Source organism: Drosophila virilis, chromosome 2, assembly GCF_030788295.1.
Source record: "Drosophila virilis strain 15010-1051.87 chromosome 2, Dvir_AGI_RSII-ME, whole genome shotgun sequence".
Classification (NCBI taxonomy): domain Eukaryota; kingdom Metazoa; phylum Arthropoda; class Insecta; order Diptera; family Drosophilidae; genus Drosophila; species Drosophila virilis.
In genome coordinates, this window is record NC_091544.1 from 26,306,012 (window position 1) to 26,330,602 (window position 24,591).

The 24,591-nt window shown below is 37.7% G+C and overlaps 4 protein-coding genes across 21 annotated transcripts in view; 3 read left to right on the forward strand and 1 right to left on the reverse strand.

Annotated features, from left to right (window-relative positions):
- Positions 1 to 5,264, forward strand: part of LOC6632596 (aminopeptidase N) — an 82,695-nt gene extending 77,431 nt beyond the window's left edge. For 7 of the 8 annotated variants that reach the window (XM_070207667.1, XM_032433597.2, XM_032433595.2 and 4 more), the window contains 9 exons: positions 1,050 to 1,409; positions 1,474 to 1,626; positions 1,981 to 2,533; positions 2,599 to 3,320; positions 3,378 to 3,501; positions 3,645 to 3,835; positions 3,897 to 4,064; positions 4,167 to 4,310; positions 4,370 to 5,264. In XM_070207667.1, the coding sequence (XP_070063768.1) occupies positions 1,050 to 1,409; positions 1,474 to 1,626; positions 1,981 to 2,533; positions 2,599 to 3,320; positions 3,378 to 3,501; positions 3,645 to 3,835; positions 3,897 to 4,064; positions 4,167 to 4,310; positions 4,370 to 4,625 (2,671 nt within the window). In that variant the 3' untranslated portion in view covers positions 4,626 to 5,264. The remainder of the gene's footprint in view (positions 1 to 1,049; positions 1,410 to 1,473; positions 1,627 to 1,980; positions 2,534 to 2,598; positions 3,321 to 3,377; positions 3,502 to 3,644; positions 3,836 to 3,896; positions 4,065 to 4,166; positions 4,311 to 4,369) is intronic. The other variant, XM_070207669.1, reaches the window with a different exon arrangement.
- Positions 5,265 to 5,700: 436 nt separating this feature from the next.
- LOC6632597 (uncharacterized) lies at positions 5,701 to 6,802 on the forward strand. 3 transcript variants are annotated; one of them, XM_032433828.2, is made up of 4 exons: positions 5,701 to 5,801; positions 5,908 to 6,192; positions 6,258 to 6,382; positions 6,450 to 6,802. In XM_032433828.2, the coding sequence occupies exons 2-4, from the start codon at positions 5,966 to 5,968 to the stop codon at positions 6,785 to 6,787; spliced, it is 690 nt and encodes a 229-aa protein (XP_032289719.1). In that variant the 5' UTR covers positions 5,701 to 5,801; positions 5,908 to 5,965; the 3' UTR covers positions 6,788 to 6,802. The 3 variants fall into 3 exon arrangements, with proteins under 3 accessions (XP_032289719.1, XP_070063746.1, XP_002056024.2); XM_070207645.1 differs by having other exon boundaries at positions 5,703 to 5,801; positions 5,874 to 6,192; XM_002055988.4 differs by having other exon boundaries at positions 5,704 to 6,192.
- A 167-nt stretch (positions 6,803 to 6,969) lies between these two features.
- On the forward strand, positions 6,970 to 9,051 carry LOC6632598 (uncharacterized). The gene is made up of 5 exons (XM_002055989.4): positions 6,970 to 7,115; positions 7,172 to 7,376; positions 7,445 to 7,563; positions 7,625 to 8,042; positions 8,106 to 9,051. Coding segments are annotated over exons 1-5 (1,302 nt in total). The 5' UTR covers positions 6,970 to 7,114; the 3' UTR covers positions 8,665 to 9,051.
- A 75-nt stretch (positions 9,052 to 9,126) lies between these two features.
- The window catches only part of cher (filamin protein cher), a 40,434-nt gene continuing 24,969 nt past the window's right edge, over positions 9,127 to 24,591 (reverse strand). For 6 of the 9 annotated variants that reach the window (XM_015170419.3, XM_015170423.3, XM_015170422.3 and 3 more), the window contains 6 exons: positions 21,373 to 21,456; positions 20,760 to 20,850; positions 12,188 to 12,328; positions 11,940 to 12,109; positions 9,849 to 11,880; positions 9,127 to 9,779 (listed from right to left, as the gene is read on the reverse strand). In XM_015170419.3, coding sequence (XP_015025905.1) covers positions 9,595 to 9,779; positions 9,849 to 11,880; positions 11,940 to 12,109; positions 12,188 to 12,328; positions 20,760 to 20,850; positions 21,373 to 21,456 — 2,703 coding nt within the window. In that variant the 3' untranslated portion in view covers positions 9,127 to 9,594. Of the gene's footprint in view, positions 9,780 to 9,848; positions 11,881 to 11,939; positions 12,110 to 12,187; positions 12,329 to 12,838; positions 12,952 to 16,946; positions 17,194 to 20,759; positions 20,851 to 21,372; positions 21,457 to 22,340; positions 22,452 to 24,591 lie in introns of those variants that run through there. The other 3 variants (XM_015170424.3, XM_015170417.3, XM_070207644.1) reach the window with 3 other exon arrangements.

The window sequence follows — 24,591 nt, forward strand, 5'->3', positions numbered from 1 at the left end:
AGAGTTGGCCATCGATGGATGAGGCTATTGGTGCTCAGTACGGAATCGATGTTAACTGATTTTGCAGCTGTTGATCAAAGCAAACGTCCGTCTGTCCGTGGCAAATTGCGCTGAACACGCTTCCTGGTTGCCCCCGGCGCAAACACATTGTAAACCGATCGCCGCAATTAAAAGCCACTAGGCGCAGAAGACACCACAGCGACTGCATCTGGCGACCAGCTCTTGCCAATGGCATGTTCTGCACATATGCGCCGGGGGGAAAATTGTTCTTCCATCTTATACCCTTACCCTGGCTGGGTAAACCGATACTTTAGCAGCCAAGCTAACAGCAAAACTGCAAGACCTAATCAGGGCTCGAGATTGCCTTTGAGCTTGATTAGTGCTCATTATTTTTCAATCTTATACCCTAGCACTAGTACAGTTCAAGTCTAAAGAAAACTATGCAGGAAAGTTTATTCTTATCAAAGAAAATTTATCACAACTTTGTCAGGCAAGTTAACATGACTGCAAACCCAAAGCCAAATCGTCAGTAGTTCGCACCTTCATTACATTTATTGGTTTATAGCAGGGAATAACTGAAATTCAAGCTTCGAACCAATATGCAGCATGCTTTAGCAGCTTCTTTTATAGCTGCTAAAAATAAACTTACAGGGATACATCGAAATTCCAGTTTCGAACCGACTTGCAGCCTATTTTATCAGCTACATTTTATAGTTGCAAGTTGCTCTTAAAATAAACTCGCCTGTAGAGCATTGGGTTCTCGTTAAAGCCCGCTCATTCTTGGTATTTGCTATTCTTGCGTTTTATGGCATGCAATTTCATTTTAGCCCCTTTCTAATAGCCAGTTCAGACGCCAGTTCTGCGACGCAGCTAGTCAATTGGCTGACCCGCAGCTGCTGATCAATCACATGCGCTGCTGCGCTGATTGATTGGCACTTTTGATTGAAGCCCCTTGTCATTTTTGGCAGTGATTACAACTATTTGCACCTGCACTAAAATGGTTGGCTAATGACTTACCCAAAACCTTTTGACTTCCTGCCTTTTTACAGAATTGTCATTGAGCCAAATATTGAGTCGTCCGCCAGCAATGGCAGCGTTACCATCGAAATCGAACGAGACGCCAAGGTGACCAGCTGGGAGCCGATTGTCCTGGATGTGTACAATGTCACCATATCGAATGTGCGAGTCATACGAGCTCCCATTGCCAACGCTAGCGAGGAGGTGGAACTGGACTTTGACAGCGACTACGGGGATAACAATGCCACGTTTGTAGTTAGACTGGCCAAGGATTTGGCGACGGAGTCCAAACTACGTCTGTGGCTGAGCCTGGACTTTGTCAGTCAGGTGACGGATACGCTGCAGGGCATCTACAAGACCAGCTACACCAATCCAGAGACCAAGCAGTTGCAGTAAGTAATGTGAATTGTGTTGAATATTGCGAAAGATCCTCAATGCTTGCTCTCTTTCTCTCAGATGGGTTATTAGCACCCAGTTCTCGCCGATTGATGCGCGTCGTGCCTTTCCCTGCTTTGATCGCCCCGATATGAAGGCCAACTTCACCATAAGCATCATTCGAGACGTTAAGAAGACCATGTGCTTGTCAAACATGCCCAAGGCACGCAGCAGGTGAGCATTCCTTACTACTATACCTATGTCAAGAGAAGGACTTTGAAGCTTTTATTCGAATCAAGTTAATCAGGGAGAAAAGTACTGTAGAAGTGGCTTTACTTGCTTTAAGTAACTTATAATTATTTATAGCATGACCTTTAACGTTTGGATAATCTGAATTTAAATTACTTTATTAAACTTATTTAATCTATTAAGAGTATCCAACAAATATTTTGTAATCATCTCAAACGTAAAACAATATTAACTTATGTGTCTTAATACATAAATATTGCTTATTTTAAAATTAAATAAAACTTACAGTCTTAGTAACAGTAAAATAAACATAACTTATAACATCCTTTTGTTCCACAGCCCCCATCGCCCCGGCTTTATACGCGATGATTTCATGACCACGCCCAAAATGCCAACCTATCTGTTGGCCTTCATCGTGTCCAACATGATTGACTCACGCTTTGCCGATCTCGATGGCAGCCTTGTGCCGCGCGTGGAGATTTGGACACGACCCACTTTTGTGGACATGACCCACTATGCCTATAAGATGGTTCGCAAGTTCCTGCCATATTACGAGGAATACTTTGGCATCAAGAACAAGCTGCCCAAGATCGATCTCGTTTCGGTGCCGGACTTTGGTTTTGGCGCCATGGAGAACTGGGGTCTTATTACCTTCCGTGACTCTGCGCTGCTGGTGCCAGAGGATCAGGAGCTGGCCTCCTCGTCGGAGCACATGCAGTACGTGGCACAGATCATAGCCCATGAGCTGGCCCATCAATGGTTTGGCAATCTGGTCACGCCCAAATGGTGGGATGATCTCTGGCTGAAGGAGGGCTTTGCCTGCTACATGAGCTACAAGGCGCTGAACCAAGTGCATCCCGAGTTCCAGATTATGGATACGTTCACAGTGCTTGTAAGTGATACCCTTCCAAAGAGTCACCAGTTTTGCAACTTTCAACATTTGATTCGAATATGCAGGAATTCAAGGAATCTATGCAACATGATGCGGCCAACACTTCCCATGCCATTTCCTTCGATGTGAAGACCACCAACGATGTGCGCCGCATCTTTGATCCTATTAGCTACTCCAAGGGCACAATATTGCTACGCATGCTGAACTCCATTGTGGGCGATGAGGCGTTCCGTGCAGCCACACAGGATCTGCTGCAGACATTTGCCTACGAGAACATGAATCGCGATGATCTCTGGGCGTTCCTCACGCGTCATGGCCACGCCAAGGGCACCCTGCCCAAGAGCATGAATGTCAAGCAGATCATGGACTCCTGGATAACACAACCCGGCTACCCGGTGGTGCATGTGGAGCGTAATGGTGCCGATTTGGTGCTGCGTCAGGAGCGTTATTTGTTGCCCGCACGAAATCCGTTGGATCACAGCCACTGGTTCATACCCATCACCTACGAGACGGATGAGCTGCACAAGGGCGATAATATACCCACACACTGGATGACCCAGGAGCAGGAGCAGCTGGTGATCAGCGATGTGTTCACCAAGCAGGACAATAGCGACAACGTTGTCTATTTGAACCTGAACAGGCAGAGCTACTATCGCGTCAACTACGACCTGACTTCCTGGCTGGCACTGAAGAAAAACTTCAGCACACTGCCACGCATCACACGCGCCCAGCTGCTGGACGATGCACTGCATCTGTCGCAGGCGGAGTATCTGCCATACGATATACCGTAAGCTATATACCTGTCACGTTCCAGCATTCCTGATTTAACTATACGCACTTGCAGCTTGACTTTCTTAATGGAGCTATTCACAGCCGTGGACGATGAGCTGCTATGGAGCGCAGCCAAGCCGGGTCTCAACTATCTCATCTACAATCTGAAGCGGGAGCCGGCCTATGAGACCTTCAGGGTAAGTCTGAACTTCTACAGGAAGAAAAAAAACTTTGCATTAGGTCAAGTAAATATATTAATAAAATCTTGAAACTAGCTTTTCTCTGATCGTAGCTACAATCTTTTTGGCGCTTATACTCAACTTCTTTCTTTTTCCTCTAGGCCTTTATGAAGTTCATAGTGCGCCCCGCCTTCGATCATTATGGTCTCAATGAGCCAGACAATGAGTCGCACCTGCAGCTTAAGCATCGGGCTCTGGTGGCCAATTTCGCCTGCAAATTCAACTACGATCGCTGCACACAGGTGGCCCAAATGAAGTTCCGCGAATGGATGCGCGATGCCAAAAAGAATCCGTGAGTAGACTCTACTCCGTTAGCGAGATATATCCATAGATAAACTTAATTTCTGGCACAGCATCAAGCCCAATCTGAAATCGGTTATATATTGCACGGCGTTGGCGGAGGGTTCCTATCAAGAATGGTACTTTGCCTACAAGCAGTACAAACGGACGAATAGCGCCTCGGAAAAGGAGGAGATACTCACATCGCTCGGCTGCACCACCAAGCCCTGGCTGCTGTCCAAGTAAGTTGTGCTTTATTCTCGACTATGAGATATTTAAGGATATTATAAAATTAGATGATAAGCTCCTTGATCTCTAAATAATGCTGTACTACTCTCGCACAGATATCTAAATTTGACTATCAATTCGACGTCGGGCATCCTGAAACAGGATGGCGCCTTGGCTTTCCGAGCTGTGGCCTCCAATGCGATTGGCTATGAGATTGCATTTGATTTTTTGCAGACCAATATCAAGGAAATTGCGGACTAGTGAGTGTTCCTGCTTATTATTATACTTTACCTAGCTTAAGCATAAACTCCATTTGTAGCTATGGCGATGGCTTCTCCACCATATCCGAGATGATCAAATCCCTGACCATCTACATGAACAAGGACTATCACAAACAGCAGCTGCAGGCATTGACCGCCAATTGCCGCAAATTGGGCCTGAAGGCCGTAGAATTAGCTATTGGCTTGGCCATGGAGCAGGTCAATGATAATATCTATTGGCGCACCCACTCTTATGACAATCTCAAAGGTTTCCTCGAGGGCATTGTCAGCGAGTTCCAGATCAACATCTTTTAAGCAACATAACTTATACTTAGTTTTGCAGCTTTTCAACCAAAAACAGAAAGAAAGGAAAATCAAACGCGACTTTATTATTCAACAGCCTCAATATAATTTAATTTATTAAAAGAAAAAAAACGAATTATTTGCGAAAAGTGATATAAACTTGTAAGTTAGCAAACTTAGTTAAGATTAAAAACCTATTATACTTTTTGCAAGTGTATTTTGTATATTTATTTATTTTATAAGTCAGTCGTTCGTTTGCTTCATATACTGTAATTTATTTTGATTTTTTTTCGTATCGTTCCTATTTAAAAAAAAAAAAAAAACAACAAGCGCGATCACAATGGTAAAAAAAAGGTTAAGAATAGAGTTTATTTGCATTATCAGAACAATAGCCATCACCTCATTCCGTTTGGAAAAAGTTAAAATATTTAATTTTTATTTAGCACGCTTCCTAATGCTGCTTGGGTAAAATCTTAACACTTACGTATGTTACTGTCATATAATATAAAAAAGAAAAGAAAAAAAAATAAAAACAGAAACAATTGAAACTATACTACTAAGATCTTTAGCACTAAGTTACCCAAAAAAAAAGAAAAATATTCGAAACTTGTATTAAACCAATTGAACTTGAGAAAAATGCCCAAGAGCACAGATCTTAGTTTATTTTTGCTACTACAAGTGGTGGATGATAGATGGAATATGCTGCCTTAGTTGGTGGGTGCGAAAAAAGAGTGTCCTTAACGCAAGGTATAAAGTATTGCGAAAGTAAAACCTACATATTTAACTTATTAACGTAGAAGTTATCTATTATGTATTTTGTAATGCCTAACACTAAATGTATTCGCTTAGTGCACAACCATGTAAATAAGTTTTAAAGCATATTTAACTAAAAAATGAAATAAATAAAGATTGTAATTACTTAAATTTTAATTATCATATTTTTCGACACTTTTTTTAAGTGTGGTACATTTTTGAAATTCAGGCGCCAAGTATGCGTTAATTTTCCACTTAACGAAACGAACATAACAGTTTTGTGGCTGCGTTAACATGCTCTGTTGCGGCTCTGTTAGCCTGAGTTCTGTTTACAATCAGCTGTTTGTTGTTGACGATTGGAGCTGGTTGTGTGGTTTGCATTAATTCAAAACATACGACCAACAGCATAAGAAACTATATGTCTACGACTTGCTAGTAATTATATTTAAAAGGCAACCTAGGTTTTGCTATTCTTGTGAAATCAACAATTGCACATGTTAATAACAGTCACTCTGGGCAACTTTATTACAAATATATCCAGATTGAACCGCTGTAATTTAATAAGAAAAAATCCAAAGGACTAACTTAAAGAGCAAATAATGGGTAATGATCGATCTGGGAGCTGCAGAAGAAGGATGAAAAGATGGACCCCGGCAGAAGAGATTTGTTTCCTCGATTCGTGGGGCAAAAGAGCCGAGCAACTTAAGCGAAGCAAAAAGAATTCTATTGTTTATAAAGAAATGCGAGAAGACCTCAGAAATCGTGGTTTTTACGTTGAAACAATGGACATAAAAACAAAAATAGATACTTATGTTCGTAAGTTCAGGTAAGAGCAGAAAGCTTATCTTAATTTGAATCTAAATTATTCTAAAAGCTTATTTCTATCTGTAGAGCCGAACGAGCAAAAAATGTGACATCCAAGTGGATTCACTTCTCAAAGGTGGGTCAAATACTGGACTCAATGGATGTAAGCATGGTCAGCCGACTTCATAGCGCCCATGCAGATTATAACGAACGTAAGCCGAACTTTCTGTCAAATAAATATGTTGCTTATATTGAGCAATTGGTTTGTTTGTCCCTTAGATACCAGTTTTAACTCCGTTTACATTGAGGAATGTGATTCAATGAAGCTTGCCGAAAATGACAAATGCTGCGCCGAAGAGTTTGTTATAGAGCCTTATTTTCCCAATATTACGTCGCTAGACCATTCCCGTAACGATGACGACTGTCAGCTTAACCAAAGTCGCGTATCTTCTACAGTATTGGACGAAAAATACTTTAAAAATCACGACTATGAGTTTGGCCAGCTTGTGGCGAAGGAGTTGAATGGCTTGGACGAAGACATTCGTGTTGATTCCAAAAGAAAAATATTCAACATCTTGTGCGATGCAAAAATGCTACAAATTGATCGAAACAAATAAAAATATATAATGTTAATATTTAAAATTAATAAGTTTACAAATTTTAACAACGTGGCAACGCCGCGTTCAGCTGCTGCTAGTGTAACTTTTCATGGTACATGAAAAATACAAAATCCAAATTGAACTTGTGTGTGACGTCAGAGAGCGGCATTTATTTACTCCAGACCGTGACATTTGAGTTTGTGTCGTATCAGCTACAGAATGCAACGCTGGCATAGGAACCTTGTTAACATTTTATGCATTGTTTTGATTCTAATGCTTGGGTGGAAGCTACAATTCGCAACAAACAAAAGTTTTAAATTAAACAACTATTTTAAAACATTTTAAAGTAAGTACATGCTGCAATTAACTTATATAGTGCTTAAATATTAATTATGCTTGTAGTGAGCGGCAAGCGAAGGTGCTGGACGCCCTCGGAAGAGGATAGATTTTTGCGCATCTGGTACAGTAACCTGGGTGCATTGCATTGTGGAAAAAAACGATCCGAAGTTTATAGGGACTTGGAAGTCGAGTTCATTAATCAGGGAATTGATATATCGGCGGCACATATTAAGGCTAAAATGGAATCGTTTAAAAGGAAATATTGTCAGTAAGTGTTGGCTGATCGCGATGAGGCGAATTGCTATTTAAGAGCAAAAATAATAACCAAAATATCAGTATTATAAGGGAAAACAAACCAAGGAAACAATGGAAAAACTTTGACAAAATGGTCGCTATTATGGAATATCAGGAAGAAATGAAAGAAATTCGGTTTGAGAGGCCAGAAGTAAGCTCCGGTAAGTTTTCAAATCAAATATTAGCAACGTTAAGATATAAACACATCTATTTCGTTTCCAGATAAAACTTTTAGTTCGGTCTATGTCGACGAGGTGCCTCCAATGCTTTTTAATGAAGAAGAATACTCCCAAACTGAAGACGACGACATTAAGACAACCTCCTCATCCACCATGTCAACAGATGGACCATTTCCAAGAAGAGCAGAACAACGATACAGTAGCGCACATAATGCCAATGCTTCAGAATCGAATATTTCCAACACAACTTTAGAAAAACCGAAGCAAAGACGTAGACATTGGATTCTGCAAGAAGAACAAGTATTCCTGGAAGTGTGGCAAAAGTACGTTCGAGATCTGCGAGGCGATAGAAAAAAATCGCATGTATATAAGGACATGGAATTGGAGTTCCATGGTCACGGAATTGAAATCAGATATTCTGATGTCAAAGCAAAAATTGAATCGTTAACTCGTAAATTCCGGTAAGATGGTCATTGATTGTATAAATCCCGTGGACCAACTAATAGTAAACTTTTGGTTTTTAGCAAAGAGAGAGATAGCGTGGGCTCCGATTCGGAGTGGATTCATTATGCTAAAATGGCCGAACTTTTGGGCGCATTAGAAGCCACCCAGTTTGATCAATACTCGGAGAACAGTGAAAGTTCTAGTTATTTTGATGACTCTTCTAATTGGTTCGATGAGGGCATGCCTATCTATCCCAAAACATGCTTGAAATATGAACGTACTTCGCTTGATTGCATTGAGGACGAGCCCCCTTCCAAAAAATGTAAAGAGTCTGAATCGCATACCATCAGCACAGTAGAGCATAATGATAATGCTCTAGACGGAAGTAGGCTTAAAGAACCAGAAGACATAGAATTGGAGATGCTGCATGATGACTTAATAGAGCAGCCAAACGTTGGACAACAAAGTCCAAACCAATCGACCTGCAAATCACAACTAACCGAACAATTTGGTAAATTTGTTACCAAGGAGCTGAACATGTTAAGCGACGATCTGCTAATAGAGGCAAAGAGAAGAATCTACAATATTATTTGTATCATGCAAATGAAACAAATTAAATTGAATAAACTAACGAACTGAATGTATTCAAACATAAAATCAAATGCTGGCATTAGCTATTTATTAAGCTAGCTTCATGAGCGCTAAATCTTAAATTATTCATTTTAAAAGTATTTTCAAAGACTAAATTGTTGTAACTTGGATAGATAAATTCGGATCTTCAAATTATATGCCTTCTTAGACTCGTTTTGGTTTAGACATATTCAAATTTGAAGTTGCATATTTCAGAATCAACCTTTTTTGCAGTAATTGTAGTGTAACCCCTTGCCACCTGTCAAATTAGTGTCAAATTGTCATTAGAATCGATAAAGTTATATAGCAAAAGTAATATTTTTTTTATGTTTTTATAATGTAATGTATAAATATTTCAGATCTATTACTACTACTATTTTATATTACTGCAGAAATCGTACGCCATATATTTTTTTTAAATTTATTTATTTGAGTTTACGTAAATTACATGTCGATAGTGATAATAAAAAAACATAATACGTCGTAATCATAATAATCATCTTCATAAGTGTTTGCTTAAGTATTAAATAATTGTTTAAGAGATTTATTCGCGTTTTTTCTTTTTTTTCAAACATTTGCTGTGTAATTTTAATTTTATCAAATCGTTAATGACAATTAGTTGAATGAATTTAATTTTTGTATTTATTTAGTTTAATTATTCACACAAAAACAAATCAATTGATATGTGAAAATGGCGCGCAAACATTGTTCAAGTCGAAAACATTTATATTTCCTTTTTTATGTACAAATAACAAAAAATAATAATCACTTATAATAATGATAGGCAAAGAATTAAAATTAAACAAAGACAATCATGAAGAAAACACAAAAGATTTGGACCCTGGAACAGACTGGATTGGTACACAATGCATTCGGGAACGGTTGGAGCGGGATGGTGTATATCTATGCATGTGTATTATTATGATTGTTGGCCTTAGCCTAGACATCGATCTGGAATGGGGAGCCGGGTATATGGTCTTCGCCCCATTTAATAAGGAGCACATACTGTCCGCGATCGCGCACCAGATACTGCACATTGTAGTTGTTGTGGCCAGCATGCTTCACATGGAACTCCTCGCAGGGTCCCTTGGGTCCGTACATGCCCACGTACAAGATGTTATTGCCTAGATACAAAACGAATGATGTACTTAGAGAAAGGTCTAAGATTTACAAGGAAAACTTGTTCTACTCACCCGCATCTGTAGCGCAGATGCTGAACTGATTCTGCTTGCCAATGTACGCCTTCTTCAAGCCCATTCCCTTGGACACCACCTTGCTGGCATCGGACTTGAAGTTGGGCAGATGGACGCCAGTATTCTTGCCACCCTTCGCGATCTTTTGGACGGTCTCCACAACAACTGTGGACGTTTCCTGGGCTCCCTCATCGGCCAGCTTGTCGCCGGTGGCATGTACCCTGAAGGGTGAGCCCACAATATGCATGTTGTTGTATTTAACCGTGATGTAGTGCTCGCCCGGCAGCAGCGGTGTGTAGCGCACCTTGTAGCCCTCCTCAACTTCTGTGCAGTCCATGGCCACCTTGGATGGACCATCGATGGAAACGGCCAGTGTGCCAACGCCCGCATTGCAGGTGTTGATGATGAAATCGGCCTTGTGGCCAGTCTTGATGTCGTCCAGACCATTGCCGCTGGCATGCACGGCAGCCGGATCGGCCACATCCTTGCCTACCTTAATTCTGAACGGTGAGTCGGGTATGTGGACACCATTGAACTTAACGTGAATCGCATGGATGCCATTCTCACGTGGATAGAAACGCACCGAATACATTTCACCGTCGATCACCTGAATGAAGCAATCATCATCGGTGCCCGAGGGAGCCACAATCTTGGCATCCAGCTCACCCTTGGCGCCGTTCTTGCGCACCATAAACTGGTAGGGCGCATCGGCCTGGATGTTGCCCTGTGGGAATTGCTGCACCTCCAGCTTGTGGGCATCGCCGGCATCGGGCGAGATGTAGACCTTGAATGGCGAGTCTGGGATGTGGCGGTCGTTAAACTTAAGACCCACACGATACTCTCCAGGCTCGGTCACCTTATAGGAGACATCGCAGCTGCCGTCCTTGCGATCCTTGAATTCAATGTCTGCCTTGCTGGGACCCTCCACCGAAATGGCCAGCGAACCGCCACCAGCTTCACGTGTCCACACATTAAATTCGGCTGCCTCACCGACAACGCCGCGTTCTAGACCGGAGCCGCCAGCCTTTACCAAATGGCTGCCCGAATCACGTAGTGGACCCACCGTGAACTGGAAGGGTGAGCCGGGTATGTGCATCTCAGAGTAGCGCACCGAAACGGTGTGCACGCCCAGTTCCTTGGGCACAAAGTGCACAGAGTAGAGACCATCCTCAACTTCTTGGATCTCAGCATCCTCGGTGACATTGCTGGGCGAGGTGACGCAGGCGGCCAGATCGAAGGACGTGATGCCGGGCATTTTGAAAGTCAGCTTGCACTGGCTGCCAATTTCGGTGATGGGCACTGCATCACGTTCGCGCTGAATCTTCTCGCGCTTCCGGTTGCTGCCTTCGCCGGCGACCTTGACGGTGAAGGGCGAGCCCTCCACATGATGATCAGCAAACTTAAGATTGACAATGTAGTAGCCGGGCTCAGTGGGCTTGTAGGAGATGTTTAGTGTGCCGTCATCCTTGTCGGTGCACTGAATCTCCGCCTTGCTGGGACCCTCGATGGACACAGAGAGACCACCAAAGCCGGCATTGCGTGTGTCAACGGAGAAAATGTTGTCGCTGTGCGTCTGTCCCTCCTTGAGGCCGTTACCGCTGACCTTCACCTTCTTTGCATCACCCACTTCGCGCTCGCAGACGGTGACCTTGAAGGGGGAGTTGTTGATGTGCTTGCCCAGACGCTTCACTGACACCAGATGCTCGCCAATTTCACGTGGCGTAAACGAAATACCAATGTTGCCGGTGGGCATGCGCTTGAGGAAGCACGGCTCCTCCAGGCCGCTGGGTGCCTGAATGGAGGCATTTAGAGCGCGCAGATCATCGTCGGTAATGTCGCCGGGCATGGTCACCTCCGAGCAGGAGCCAACCGATATCTGATTACGTTTGCGACCTTCGCCCGTTATCTTGGCGAAATAGGGTGAGCCCTTGATATGCTTATCACCGAAACGCACCGAAACCTGGTACTCGCCCGGTGCAGTGGGCAGATATTGCACCGAAACGGTGCCGTCTTTGTTGTCATGATAGTTGATCTGAAAGATGTTCAAATTTATAAGAGCTGCAGATAGATACAATTTTAATTAAAACCTACGTCTGCCTTGCTGGGTCCTTCAACGGCCATGGTCAGGCCACCGGCGCTGGCACCCTTGGTGGAGATGGTAAAGTTGGCTGGCTCGCCAGTGACGCCGTGCGTCAAGCCCGGTCCATAGGCGGTCACATAGCCGGATGTTATAGAGTCCACATGGAATCTGAATGGAGAGCCTGCCAAAGCAAGGAATGGGTATGAGCAAACGACTTATTGATTGAATTTTCAACAATTTTTTTACAATTTTTACTAACCTTGCACGGGTTCGCCATTGTATTTAACAACCAGCTCGTGGGAGCCCTCCTCGCGTGGATCATACTTCACGGAGACGGTACCATCACGGTTATCCTGAATAACAGGTTTATCTACCTTACCACTTGGCATTTTGACTTCAGCTGTAAAGAAAAATTGTTTTTTTTTTTTTTTAATTAATCGCTCTTGATCTTAACACTTAACATAACCTCAAAACCACAAAGAAAGGTGTGGCTAAAAATGTGTATTTCTACATATGGAAAATCCACAGTTTGTGTAGGTGGTACGAAAATATCTTCGTCAATATGCTGAAGCGAAATCATAATTTCAGTTTTATGTGCGAGCTTGCGTGACAATTTTTATTGAATAAATCTATTTTGGTTTGCAAAAGCATAAAAATATATTTTTGAAACTTGTGCGATCTTATGATAATTAATGGCAACAAATGTTTTTGAGCATTATTTTTGCACTCGGAACTGGAAATTTGAGAAAAATGTTTTTCAAAACAAACTTATTTTCAAATACCTAAAGTATTTTTTAAAAAGGATATTGGTATTTTATTTGTATTGGTATTTCTTTGTAAGGAAGAAATTTTAATTCAGCGAAAGAATTGTGTTAGATATATATATTAATCTAAGATATATATGACATACTACTTATTTTGGCCACTGTGTGTATTTTTTCTGTAGGTCCTTTTTATAATCCTTGCGCAAAACTTTGAAAATAATTGGAAACACTTCTCAACACAACGACTGCTCCGCACGAACTGATTGCACAGTAATCTTTTGACTTTCTTAAGAAATTTTCCTCAACGCCTACAATTAGTTTTATACTTTCCCACGCAGTCACAAAACAAAATAAAAAAAAAAACGAAAACAAAATATCAGTCCCGGATGTTTTTTGAGGTCAAATATAGGACAGTCTTTTTCTAGTTTGTAGCCACTTATGTACAAGAGACATCTTTATAAACAGATATATATATATATATATATACTTATATATTTATCTATCCAGAAATCAAATGCCCCCGATTTAATGTGCATTTTTTACCCAACGAACTGGAGGAATTTTTCGGGGCTTGGACAGACAACGGCACGTGCCAAAATTTATATTAATAAATATTTTAATATACGGGAATTGTATTTATAAAACATATACTCAAGAAAAGTAAGAAATGATGTATGCATGCTATGTTAAGTATATATGAAATATATTCCCAAATATATTTTCTAAAATAATTATGTACATGTGGAAGTATATAGAGGTGACACGACGGATCATTAATTTTAAGTAGTCGACACATAAAGCGACAAAAGGCGCAAATGTTGTTGATAGTAAATAAGAGATTTTTAATTTTTATAAATTGGACAAGGAGAGCAAGAGCAACAATTAAAAAAAATGTAATTCTCGTCGACTCTCAAATTGTTTATAAAATTATGAGTGAATAAATAAAAATAAAAATCTAAGGCACATCGAAGAACAAATACCCATCTGAGGAGAATTGTAAAGCTCGACAGCTCGAAGCTCCCATAGAAACTGACAAACGGACTTACGAACATGACTAAATCAAATGGGTTGCTTATGATAATCTGGAACATATATACTTTATGGCGTCTGAGATGTCTACTTTAACGCATTACAGATTTTGTAACATATTCAAATTACCCTCTACAAGGGTTTTTCTTACAATCACTTGTTTTTCGACTGACCATGACACCTTTATGATATAGAGGTCCGATTCAGCTTATCCCGATATATGTATCGTCTGCAACAAAACCACATGCTTTACAGCTGATGGACTTGATTGATTAGTAACATCAATAGCATGATCAAGAATGAATAGACTGTATCCAAGATGTCCCCTCCATCGCGTTACACATTTCGTGACAAAATAATAATACCCTCTAAAACACATTTGATTTTCGGCGACTTTCAAGTTGTTTACAATCTTATGTGTGCTGTTATTTATGCATCATAAAAAAAAACTTAAAACGATGCCTTTAAATTTAAAAACATATTGTCGCTATATTCACTATTATAAATTTGTAATATAGTATAAATAGTTTCATCAATTTATAAATATATTTTTGTTATTTCTTATTGATATTTATAGAAGTAATAATCATCTTTGTTTTGAATACACCGGAAAAGCTAAGAAAATCAGGCGCAAATATAAATACCGAGGTTAGCAGCTTAGCCAACTCGACTGGCCAACACACATAAATCAGGCAGTTAAACGTGTCGCGTGCCCGTACAATATTTAGCAAATTTTTAAAATAAGCAATGGGGGGCGTGTACCAAAAACAAAAATGAAAACAAAGAAAATCAAATAGAAAATGTCTGGCATTAGTGCCAAGTGGAACGCTTTTCGGAAACAATTGAAAAATTTATTGGCTTGTCAAACAATTAAATTGGCATTTGGAAAATTTGAATGTGCCATAAACAGGAGAAAAAACCCACTTAAATTTCCAATTTTTTTATTTATTTATAAAAAATACCCCGTGTGCAGCCGCTGTTCAGCTGCTCAGTTTCATAAATGCAATGACATGTAAAATCCAAATAATCCGAAATACTTTTCAAAGAACTTTGCAAATTAACGAACAAAATGTGCCGTTATGTGCGTGCATATGGAAAAAAAATCAAATTTGCATATACATATCAAGAAAAATTGAAAAAATTGAACGTCTTAAAAATACTGCCAAGACAACTCTATATGGCTGCCATGTTCATCATATTGAACGAAAAAGCAAAAGAATATTATTATTATTTATGTTTGAACATTTGTTGCTGTCCGTCCCAGTGTCTTCTCCCCTCACAGCTTACAGCACCGCCCTCGGCCCAGGCCACCTGCCAGCATTGCCCATTGAAGCATGGGAAGCTGCCGCCCAGTGGCATCTTTTTTGGCATCATCTAATGGACGCTGGCAATACAAATGAAAGATTTAATGACTCTCAAGCTGTTCTAGTCAGTTCGCGACGTGATGGTATATATGTTTTCGATATATCAGCGAAAGTTTGCGCCATTTGCACATCGCAAAAAAATAAATAAACACTAGACAACAAAACTGCAGAAAATAACTTGTGGCAAATTAGAAAGACAATAAACTAAAAAGTTTTAAATAGAGAGAAGCCAAATCGCTACAAACTACACGTTTTTTCTTTATGTACTGAATATACAGACATATTACTTGTTTTTCAATTGATTTATCTATTAAACGGCGTATAAGGTCGCCAATTCCTTATGCACATATAATCATTTAACACAGCTTAAACATACCACAAAAATGTTTGAAAATGACTCTGGGATTGAACCCTTGATTCAAACTTCTATATAATTTTTAAACATCTTAGAAATTTGGTATGCCTTGAAAATATATTTATTGATATTATTTTTGTATAGATATACTTCGGAAGCATCTAGTCTGAAAGTATCCATATATTGACAGTCTTTGTCAGAATATATATTTAAATAAGTAAATAATGTAGTTATTAACTAATCATGGATATTTTTAACATCTTCACAATATCCATTGACCAGCCTGAGATTTGAATACAGATGCTCACAGTACAGTTGATTGAATATCTGGATCAATCACTAAGAACTGTTTGCATAAATATATATATTCGCAAATTATTGAATTTCAGCACTTGTTGTCGAGTGTAAACTATAATTCATGCTGTTGAATATGCAGGCACCCTTCACAGTTGCCGCCACACAAGAGGCCAAATGAATTTTACGCTTTGTTGCAAACTCTGATAATAAATCATAGAATTTAATTTGCAACAACGAGCATAATGCCAGCCAATAGAGAAATGCGTCGGTGCCATAAAAGAAGACACATTTAAAAGACTTTTGGTCATAATTCAAAATTGCATTGCTCGGCCAGAGTGGATAGTGGGTGGGCGGGCCGGAGGACACATGGAGGGAACACTCAAATACAAGCGCCGTCCACAAGCATTTTGGTGAGATTTTGGCCATTAACACAAATGAACACACATTTTTGTGGCTTTAGTCAGCGAAATTGGGTTTATTGACGACAACGTGGACGTCATTTTGCCTGGCAAATTATCAAAAAGAAAATAAAATAGAAAAAAGCAACCACAAGAATTTTGTATGCGATCCGACAGACAACTCCAGAAATTTGGCACAGGTTTTGATTGATCTGTTTGTAGTTCAATTTATATACATAACTGGTTCTTTTTATAAATGAAATACAGTACTTAAAAAGAAAAGTGCAAAAGTGTTGCATAAATAAAATATTTGTTATTTTATATTGCTGTTATGTTTATTATTTATTTTATTTATTTAAGAGTGTTGATTATATTGGTGTTGGTTATATTATTTTAATTTTTTGTTTTGTTGTTTTTTTTTTTAGCATGATTCTGCGTGTTTTCGATATAAAATGCTAAAATTTGTATACATTTTTAAAAAAATTTTATTCCTATTTAATTTTTTAAAGATTTTTTCCCCCCTAACTCTTTTTGTTTAGGCTTTTTAATTTATACAACTTTTTAACTTCTTCAAAAATTTATATATCATTTCAAAACTGATATTTTATTTTTTTTTTGTTTTATTATTTTATATTGTTTTATGTTTAAATTTTATCTAATTTATGTTTTGTTTGAATTCGTTTTGGTTTACCGTACATATTGTTAAATTAATATATTTTTAAAAATTATATACGTGTTTTCGTTTAAATTTTTTTTTATAAAATTTTATTTTATTAACGTTTTTTATGTTTTATTTCAATTAGTTATTTACCTTGATGTGTTACAATTGAAAACGATGATATTATATTTAATGGCATATAATCTGAACCATTTAATCCTTGATTCTGGGGTATGATGGTCTCATTGAAGTAGACGTGTGTGCGTTCCGCGTGATCGCGCTCGGAGACGGTCACTTTATAGTAATAGGGTCGAAAAAAGTACGAATGATCCGACCAGGTCGCTTCCGGCGTTGCTGGCTTTTCAGATAACCAACTGAAGTGCATTTTGTTATTGCAATTTTTATGTATTTTTATTATATATAATAATATTAATTTATATATATTTATATTTGTTTTATATGAGTTTGGAGTCACGGGCAGATTTTTGAAATAAAGACACTTAAAATTTAGAACAATTTAATTTAACAACACGCTAATTGTTGTGTACATTTTGTCTGAGCAGTCAGCAAGGATATGCGCTCTCTGTCAATTGGGCCAAAGGCTGTTCAAGGCATATCCTTGCTGAGCTGGGGACAGCACAAAATATGCCAACAAACTGGTCAAAATTTGTAGAAATTAACACTCACACGCTTAAAGTCAAAACGAAAATGTGTTATATAATACGATGTAACTAGAACATATAGACGAATTAAAGCTAAAAGTCTTTTGGCTCGAGTCCTGTGTTGAAGTATCCTTTACACACACACATACACGCACACGCACGCACTATATTCCTAAATTGTTAATTGAGTTTTATAAATTATTTTGTTAATTTTAAGTGTTTGTCATTTGTTAGCGCACGATTTTAATTGCCAGCGACGTTTTGCAGGTCCACGCGTCTCCACGTCCCGATTTCAAGTGAACATCGACAGTTCCAAATCGAAATTAAGGCCAATATATAAAAGCATGCCAGTTCCTACCAGAAAAGATGCGTCTCTACAGCAGCAGCAGCAGCTGCGTCGCTGGCAGCATAGATCAACCAACACACACATTCACACACACTCTCATGGATCTACCAAAAATATGGCTGCCGATGTTGAGGCCTGCTGCTATAAAGTAGGCAGCAGCAGAGCCAATGAACGATATATAAAAATATATATACATATTATATATATATATAAAATATAGAAAAATTGGAAATCTTTGCCATTTGACAAGTGTGCGCCTGCGAGTGTATGGGTGCACACATGCACATGCATATATAGAACTTGGCTGAAATGCGGCATGTCCTAGTATGTGTCTCTCTGGCGAATTTTAACAGTTGTCATTTCGAATTTCGAGCTCGAAAAGGTGCAAATATAAAATTAATTTATGCGTTTCGAACTTAAATTCAAACACAACCATATATACAATTATATTTATGTATATATTTATGTTCACATATATAGAGACAGCAAAGGAAATCGAATTTATTACTTAATGCAGCGAAGGCGACATCAAATTTATTAATATTTGCCCATTAAAGTGGCAAAAATGTTCAAAAATAAATGCAATATGTGAATGTGCTGCTGTGTTATTTTTTGTTTTATAGCCTGAAGACGCAAATTTCCAGCTATAAAACATGATTTGAAACAAAATTTGTGGAATGCCGAAAATGCGTTAAACATTTTGTCAAACTGTTTTCATGGACTTTATCTATGTGCTATTAATTGTGCACACAAGTGTTGCTAAATATATATATTTTGATATATATGTGAGCACTTATGTAATTGATTTGAGAATGGGTAAATATTAAATATATTTGGCATTGGCATCAAAATGCAATTGGCGAAAATCAATCAAAAGCGGCAAGCAATGAGTATTAAATTTGTCATCAAATTTTCGAAAATTTTAAACAAACTTTTCAGATTCCTTTGAAAATCAGTTGCGTTTTCTGCAGTTCCAATAGTTGTTATGGTTTATGCAAATGTATCTTTCATTACTGGAACGCATATTGAGATTTAGGGAAATAAGTATATTAATAAGATAGAGGCAAACTGTTTCGAACAACATTATTATTTGATCAAAAACATGGTTTCTATCGATACGTTAAAATAGTTTTAAAATATTTTTCAGCTTTTGAATAATGCTGTCAGCTGTCAACTAAGCCACGAGTATTCGAAATCTATTGGAGCTCAGTCTAGACTTTCTAGAGGCTACTCTTGGATGCACATGAGCAGTAAGATCAATGAAAAATCAGTGCAACAAATGCGCGACATTTGGCCAAAACGAATCATTTACAATAAACCGTCTTGAAAGGAAGTGGAGCGCACCATAAAAGCCGCACGTTGCCGTGCCACAAAAGAGGCGACACTTAAGCGAACCACGAACCACATCGCAACGGTGGGCATTTTATTGATTTTTGTGGCCACAAATGAAACGTGGCGCAGTGCATGTTCTTAATGAGGAGCACAGACCCAGATTTATATTTTTCTTTCATTTATTTTCCTTTTTTCTGCAGTACGTCACGGCGAAAATGTAGGAAAATTGCATGGAAGCGTGAAAATGCGAGCAAATATTTGCAACAGGCGGCGGCTACGACTGCTGCAAGCGGGATTCGTATGCAAATATCGTATATTTATTTATTGATTTGCAAAAGAGCTCATCAATCATGTGGAGAACTTAATGAAATTGTATGCAAGCGTTTTACATGCTCGTATATCCCGCGGCAAACTGCATAAATGCTAATTAAAACGAGTAGAAGTGCGCCAGTCGAGACTGCTGCACTATAAGTTACCCTAAACATAATGCCAAGCTGCTGTATTATTATTGTATCATTCCTATATATCCTATAGACCCTATACCTAGATCCTATAAATCTTATTTATGAATCCTCTACCTGCATTTTACGTAACCCATATCCTGTATCCTATACCTACTTCCTATACATATATAATATATCTATATCCGTTTCTGTATACTGTTGTTTCTTGTTTTTTTCCGAATGTCTGTAAATACCAAAGGCTTAGGATCGCAGGTATATATCCAAAAGGTACCCACATACTAAGTGCTTTAGAAATCTAGTCTTCATATTAATTTTTATCGATATTATGGAAATTGCAGAAGATATCGTTCCATCCATCCACATCAACATGATACCCTGTTTAAACATTTTTAATGAGTTTCAACACAAATTGAATAGCTAATTACTTTCACCCAGAGGCAGGCAGTCAATGAACCATAGACAAAAGAGATTCATTCGGCGCACACATAAATTTACAAGATTTTTTCTAAGAGCTCGACAAAAACTGAAAGCTCTGTTGATGTTGCTGTCATTGTTGCTGTTGTTGTTGTCATTGTCATTGTCTAATTAAGTTGTCCGACTGTCAACAATTAGCCAGATAAGCCGCCAAACATATGACAGTTCATCTGTCCGCCAATATTCAGCTGCATTTGTATATACCCAGACTCGGGTGCGTTGCCTCTGCCACTTGTCCATGGTGTCGCATATATATAGCACACACATATCTACATATATCGTTTTTGGTGTATACATTTTGAATATTTACGACAATTTTCTATTTTTGCACAATAGAAGCCGACCAACGGCTTGCACTAAATTGCAAATGCGAGCCGCTGCTCAAATGGCGCATAAATTGTATGTATATGTTGTAGATTAAACAAATCAAATTATTGCGTTTAAATTTAAAACATATAATTTAAAAAACACTTGGCAGCTCTTTTTTTCAATGTTAGACCTAAAGTCGAAAAGCAAATTTTGACATATCAAAAGAATTTGCACGAAAAATATTTGTTTGTTTTTAAGGTTAATTTATGTAGCATCTCTTTAAATTCTTTGGGTGGAGCATATATAATTTCTTTGGCTTTATTTGTTAATAGTTGCTTATCATAAATATAGTTATATTATATTGTAACTTAATACGCACCAGTAACGTTTCCGCCTGTTGTGGGTAGTGGCAATTTCTCAAAGGCGACACTTCGATATGTAACTTCCGATTTGCCGTTGACCAGTTCGCTCTAATTGCCATAGATTCGGTTATAAAAGTATTGGAATAGAGAGAGATAAACATTATAATTTAAGTAAAAGGAAAGGACTAAACAAGTCTTAACTAGAAAAATTACCTAAACCTTGTGTTTGGAATATAAAACTTTTAGAAATCGACTTAGTTCACAAAATGAGAATTGGCATTCCGACTGATTTTTCAGTTTAAATTTAATAAAATTAAAATAAAAACAAAAATTTACTTCATAATTTTCATAAATCATAAATACGCGCACTTTTAATAATAATTAAAATATATGTTATAGTTCTATGAATGTTATTATTATTATTATTTATATACTAATTTAAGTTATAATTAGTATATATTGTAGTTCTATTAATGACTAGTTCTTTCTTTTGATACAAATTTATTTTATTGGTAAATTAATGCCATTATTCTGATTCTATGATATAATGTATTAAATTTTAAGTTTTTTTTTTTATACTTATAATTAAAGCTGCTGCTTAAATCTTTATACTTCGCTAACTATGCTCACCTGTGTTGTTGTCTGCTTAACCACTTTGGTCGTATGCTCCTCGACGTATTCACTGTGCGAGTATTGTTCGATGCTTTCGACAGCCTGAGGTCAATGAAAATAAGATTGAAAATGGCCAAATTAAGCACCAGATATATTGGTATATATGTGTATCCAAAAATTCAATTGAAATGCATAAAACAACAGCCAGACATGCGATTGGTCGACGTGTGGAAAACAAGAACACAATCACGAGTACTACTTATGTGCTCTATATGCATATATATTTAGATATATTTGTTAGATTCGTATACTTTGCACTTGTGTTGAAATTTGCACAAATATTTTACAACTATGGGTACTTTGCTGGCTTCTGCTTATTATTAAAAACTGATGCATTGATTGATATGAAAAAAAAGGGGGAACAAAACTTGAAAGTGTGAAACTTTACAAGAAGAAGAGCGCGTAAATGAAACTGCAAAGGGTAAGGCATAACAATAATAAGTACAAATAATACGTATACACACACACGCACAGAAAGGAAGTGGCATTGATTGACGGTTTGTACTCGTAAGTAGTTTTTCATTTAATTTTCTATTTTTTTTTTCATAGTCATGTGCCTAGAATTTCCACAGCAAACGGCTGTTGCATAAGCACAATTATAATAAATGCAAAATATTGAGAAATCATTCCGTGTGGCCATATCCGTGGCCAAATCGCCAAAAAAAAAGTCAAAGATACAAATCTCAATAAAATATTTAAGCTATTAATAAGAAGTACGCGAATTCACAGCCAATCAATTGGCTGGCCAGGGGGAAGGTGCACCGAAAGCACATTCAAAATATTCTCTATATTCGCTAGATGCAAGTGCCATATGCGATCTATTGACAGACCCAAAAGATTTCTACACATGTCATGACATGCATCAGAAAACGTCACGAAATGAGTTTCGTTAAAAATAAAATAAATTATAATTCTTATTGTGCCACCTTTTAGACTTCCAGTGTTGTAAAACGCGACGCTACGTGGACGATGACGACGGCGACGAGGACAAACTCTGACTAAGAAACGGTGCGCGACTAGCTAAGACAACTAGTCGTAGTAGTTGCAACTGCCAATGGTTCTGCCTCTTGCCAATCTTTAATGGTTTCCACAAACAGCAACAAATTCAGCACACACCAAAACACACACACGCACACACACATACAGTTTCTTATTTTAATTACTTGCGAATTTTTAGTTGCTGCACATGAATTTCATATGCAGACGCCGCTATATGCGGCGTATACTTGATATTTTGAGCTGGCCACGCGATTGCCTGCTGCAACAACAACATCAGCAACAACAACAACTGTGAATCAGCAGCCTCTTTATATAGTTTCTTAGCGCTGTTCTTAACGCCATTTACATGTGTGTGCACATTTATACATAAGTATATATATAAATATAAACATATATATATTATGCACATATAAATTTATAACTCAGCAACATTTTAAATATATATTGTTGCATATAACATTTATACATATATATGTATAAATATTTTTATATATTATACAATTTGCTGTTGTCTGCCGAAAAACTAATTTCAAAACAAGAGTTCCGTATTTTTTTTTGTGATTTTTCCTCTTGTTGCATTTTGTGTTTAAATTTAGCATTTTTTATTTTGTTAATTATTAATATGGTGTAATTCATTTGGACTGTAAACAATGTGTTAATTTATGTTCCACATAATTACTTTTATCATCCCACACACAAGCTAGCCAAGTTTTGAGAGATAGCAAAGACCGTTCCTTACGCTGTCTACAAACAGACAGGGTATACTTTAAATAAAATGTGTGTCACAAGGTCAATTTCTATGCCAAGCCAAAGTTACATTTTTGTTGAAGTGTATAAATTTACGAGAAAATTAAAGGAATCGTAAGGTCAAGAACAAACTCTTAAATCTTGTCACTTCACTTCACTTAAAAAGCAAAAATGAAACTATTTAACATGATTAACTAATAAGCTGACTGATTGACTGATTGATTGGTGAACAACGCCCAGGCTAAGCCTCAAGAAATTTTTTCTACAAAAGTTGGGAAATTGGTGAACAAATATTGTAAACATAAATGCGTCTTTCTTTCTCGAATAAGTATTACTCAATAGGTTCTCTTATGGAGAACTTTTTATCAAGATATCTTGACCAAGTTAGTTACTTTCGCTATGCTCCCTACCTACTTATATTCAAAATCTTATCAACATTAGAACATCATACCAAATCAAATAATATTCGGTTCTAAAATATTTTCATCTTTACTCTCTAGTTTTCCACTCCAATTGCCTTAAATTTTAGTTAGATGAAAGATTGATTAAATGAAAGAAAAACAATTTTTTTTAAATTTATTGTCAAACACTTTGTTTCCGGTTAAAGCGGCATTTAATCGCTAGTAGAAAGTCTATTCTGTATACGTAAATACTTTAGAAATTCCCTAAAAACTGGAATAGTTTTGATAAGTTCAAAAATAGATGTAATATCCCGTCAACCGAAAACATATTAATGTTTAAATATAACCCGCAATGCTATAAGCTATACATAAGCATAAGACTGTATGCATATAAAAACTTTATAGCCCACTTAAAAAGTTTATGAAATAGGGCCTAGTGTGCTGAACATCACGTAGACAATGTAGGCACCCAGCCCAACAAAGGTCTCGAGTTTATGAAGGCGCTGTCAAAAAATAGATTCGACTTGACTTGAGGTGTGTGGACAGCGTGAAAATATATGATATTGTAATTTTAACGCTAAGCTAATTGTGCGCAACTGTTAAAATTAAAGACAATTAATCTTTGCTTCAAGGAAATAATATGTTGTCTGGGCGCAGTGCCCGCAAATGCAAGTTGTTTAATTTGAATTGTTTTGCTCTAAGAAACTTGGTTGTGTGTTGTTTTTGTTGTTGTTGCTTACAAACAAGTCGCTATTCATCTGACAGTCATTAGTCAACTTTTCAGCGTTTATCTTTCTATAGAAAACTGTTTGTCCGGACTGACGCATTAAGTAAGTGACTGACTGATCGAGAAAGGAGGTAGGAAGCAGAATTTTTATGCTGTCTTTAACTTATTATCTGATGCAAATGCACGTTAAGGCGTTGTTTCTGAGAAAATGCCATCCACAAGGGTGGGAAAAAACGCGGAAAACATTTGAATTAAACGTTTTATATTGACAGTTCGGTTGGCTCAATTCATTTACTTCTTTTG

Excerpts from the sequence above, each read along its gene's own strand:
- LOC6632598 (XM_002055989.4), top strand. Across the intron at positions 7,377-7,444 it reads TTTAAAAGGAAATATTGTCA|TATTATAAGGGAAAACAAAC; the intron begins GTAAGTGTTGGC and ends CCAAAATATCAG. Across the intron at positions 7,564-7,624 it reads GAGGCCAGAAGTAAGCTCCG|ATAAAACTTTTAGTTCGGTC; the intron begins GTAAGTTTTCAA and ends TTTCGTTTCCAG.
- LOC6632597 (XM_032433828.2), top strand. The coding sequence starts at position 5,966 with ATGGGTAATGATCGATCTGGGAGCTGCAGAAGAAGGATGAAAAGATGG. Across the intron at positions 6,193-6,257 it reads ACTTATGTTCGTAAGTTCAG|AGCCGAACGAGCAAAAAATG; the intron begins GTAAGAGCAGAA and ends TTCTATCTGTAG. Across the intron at positions 6,383-6,449 it reads CCATGCAGATTATAACGAAC|ATACCAGTTTTAACTCCGTT; the intron begins GTAAGCCGAACT and ends TTTGTCCCTTAG.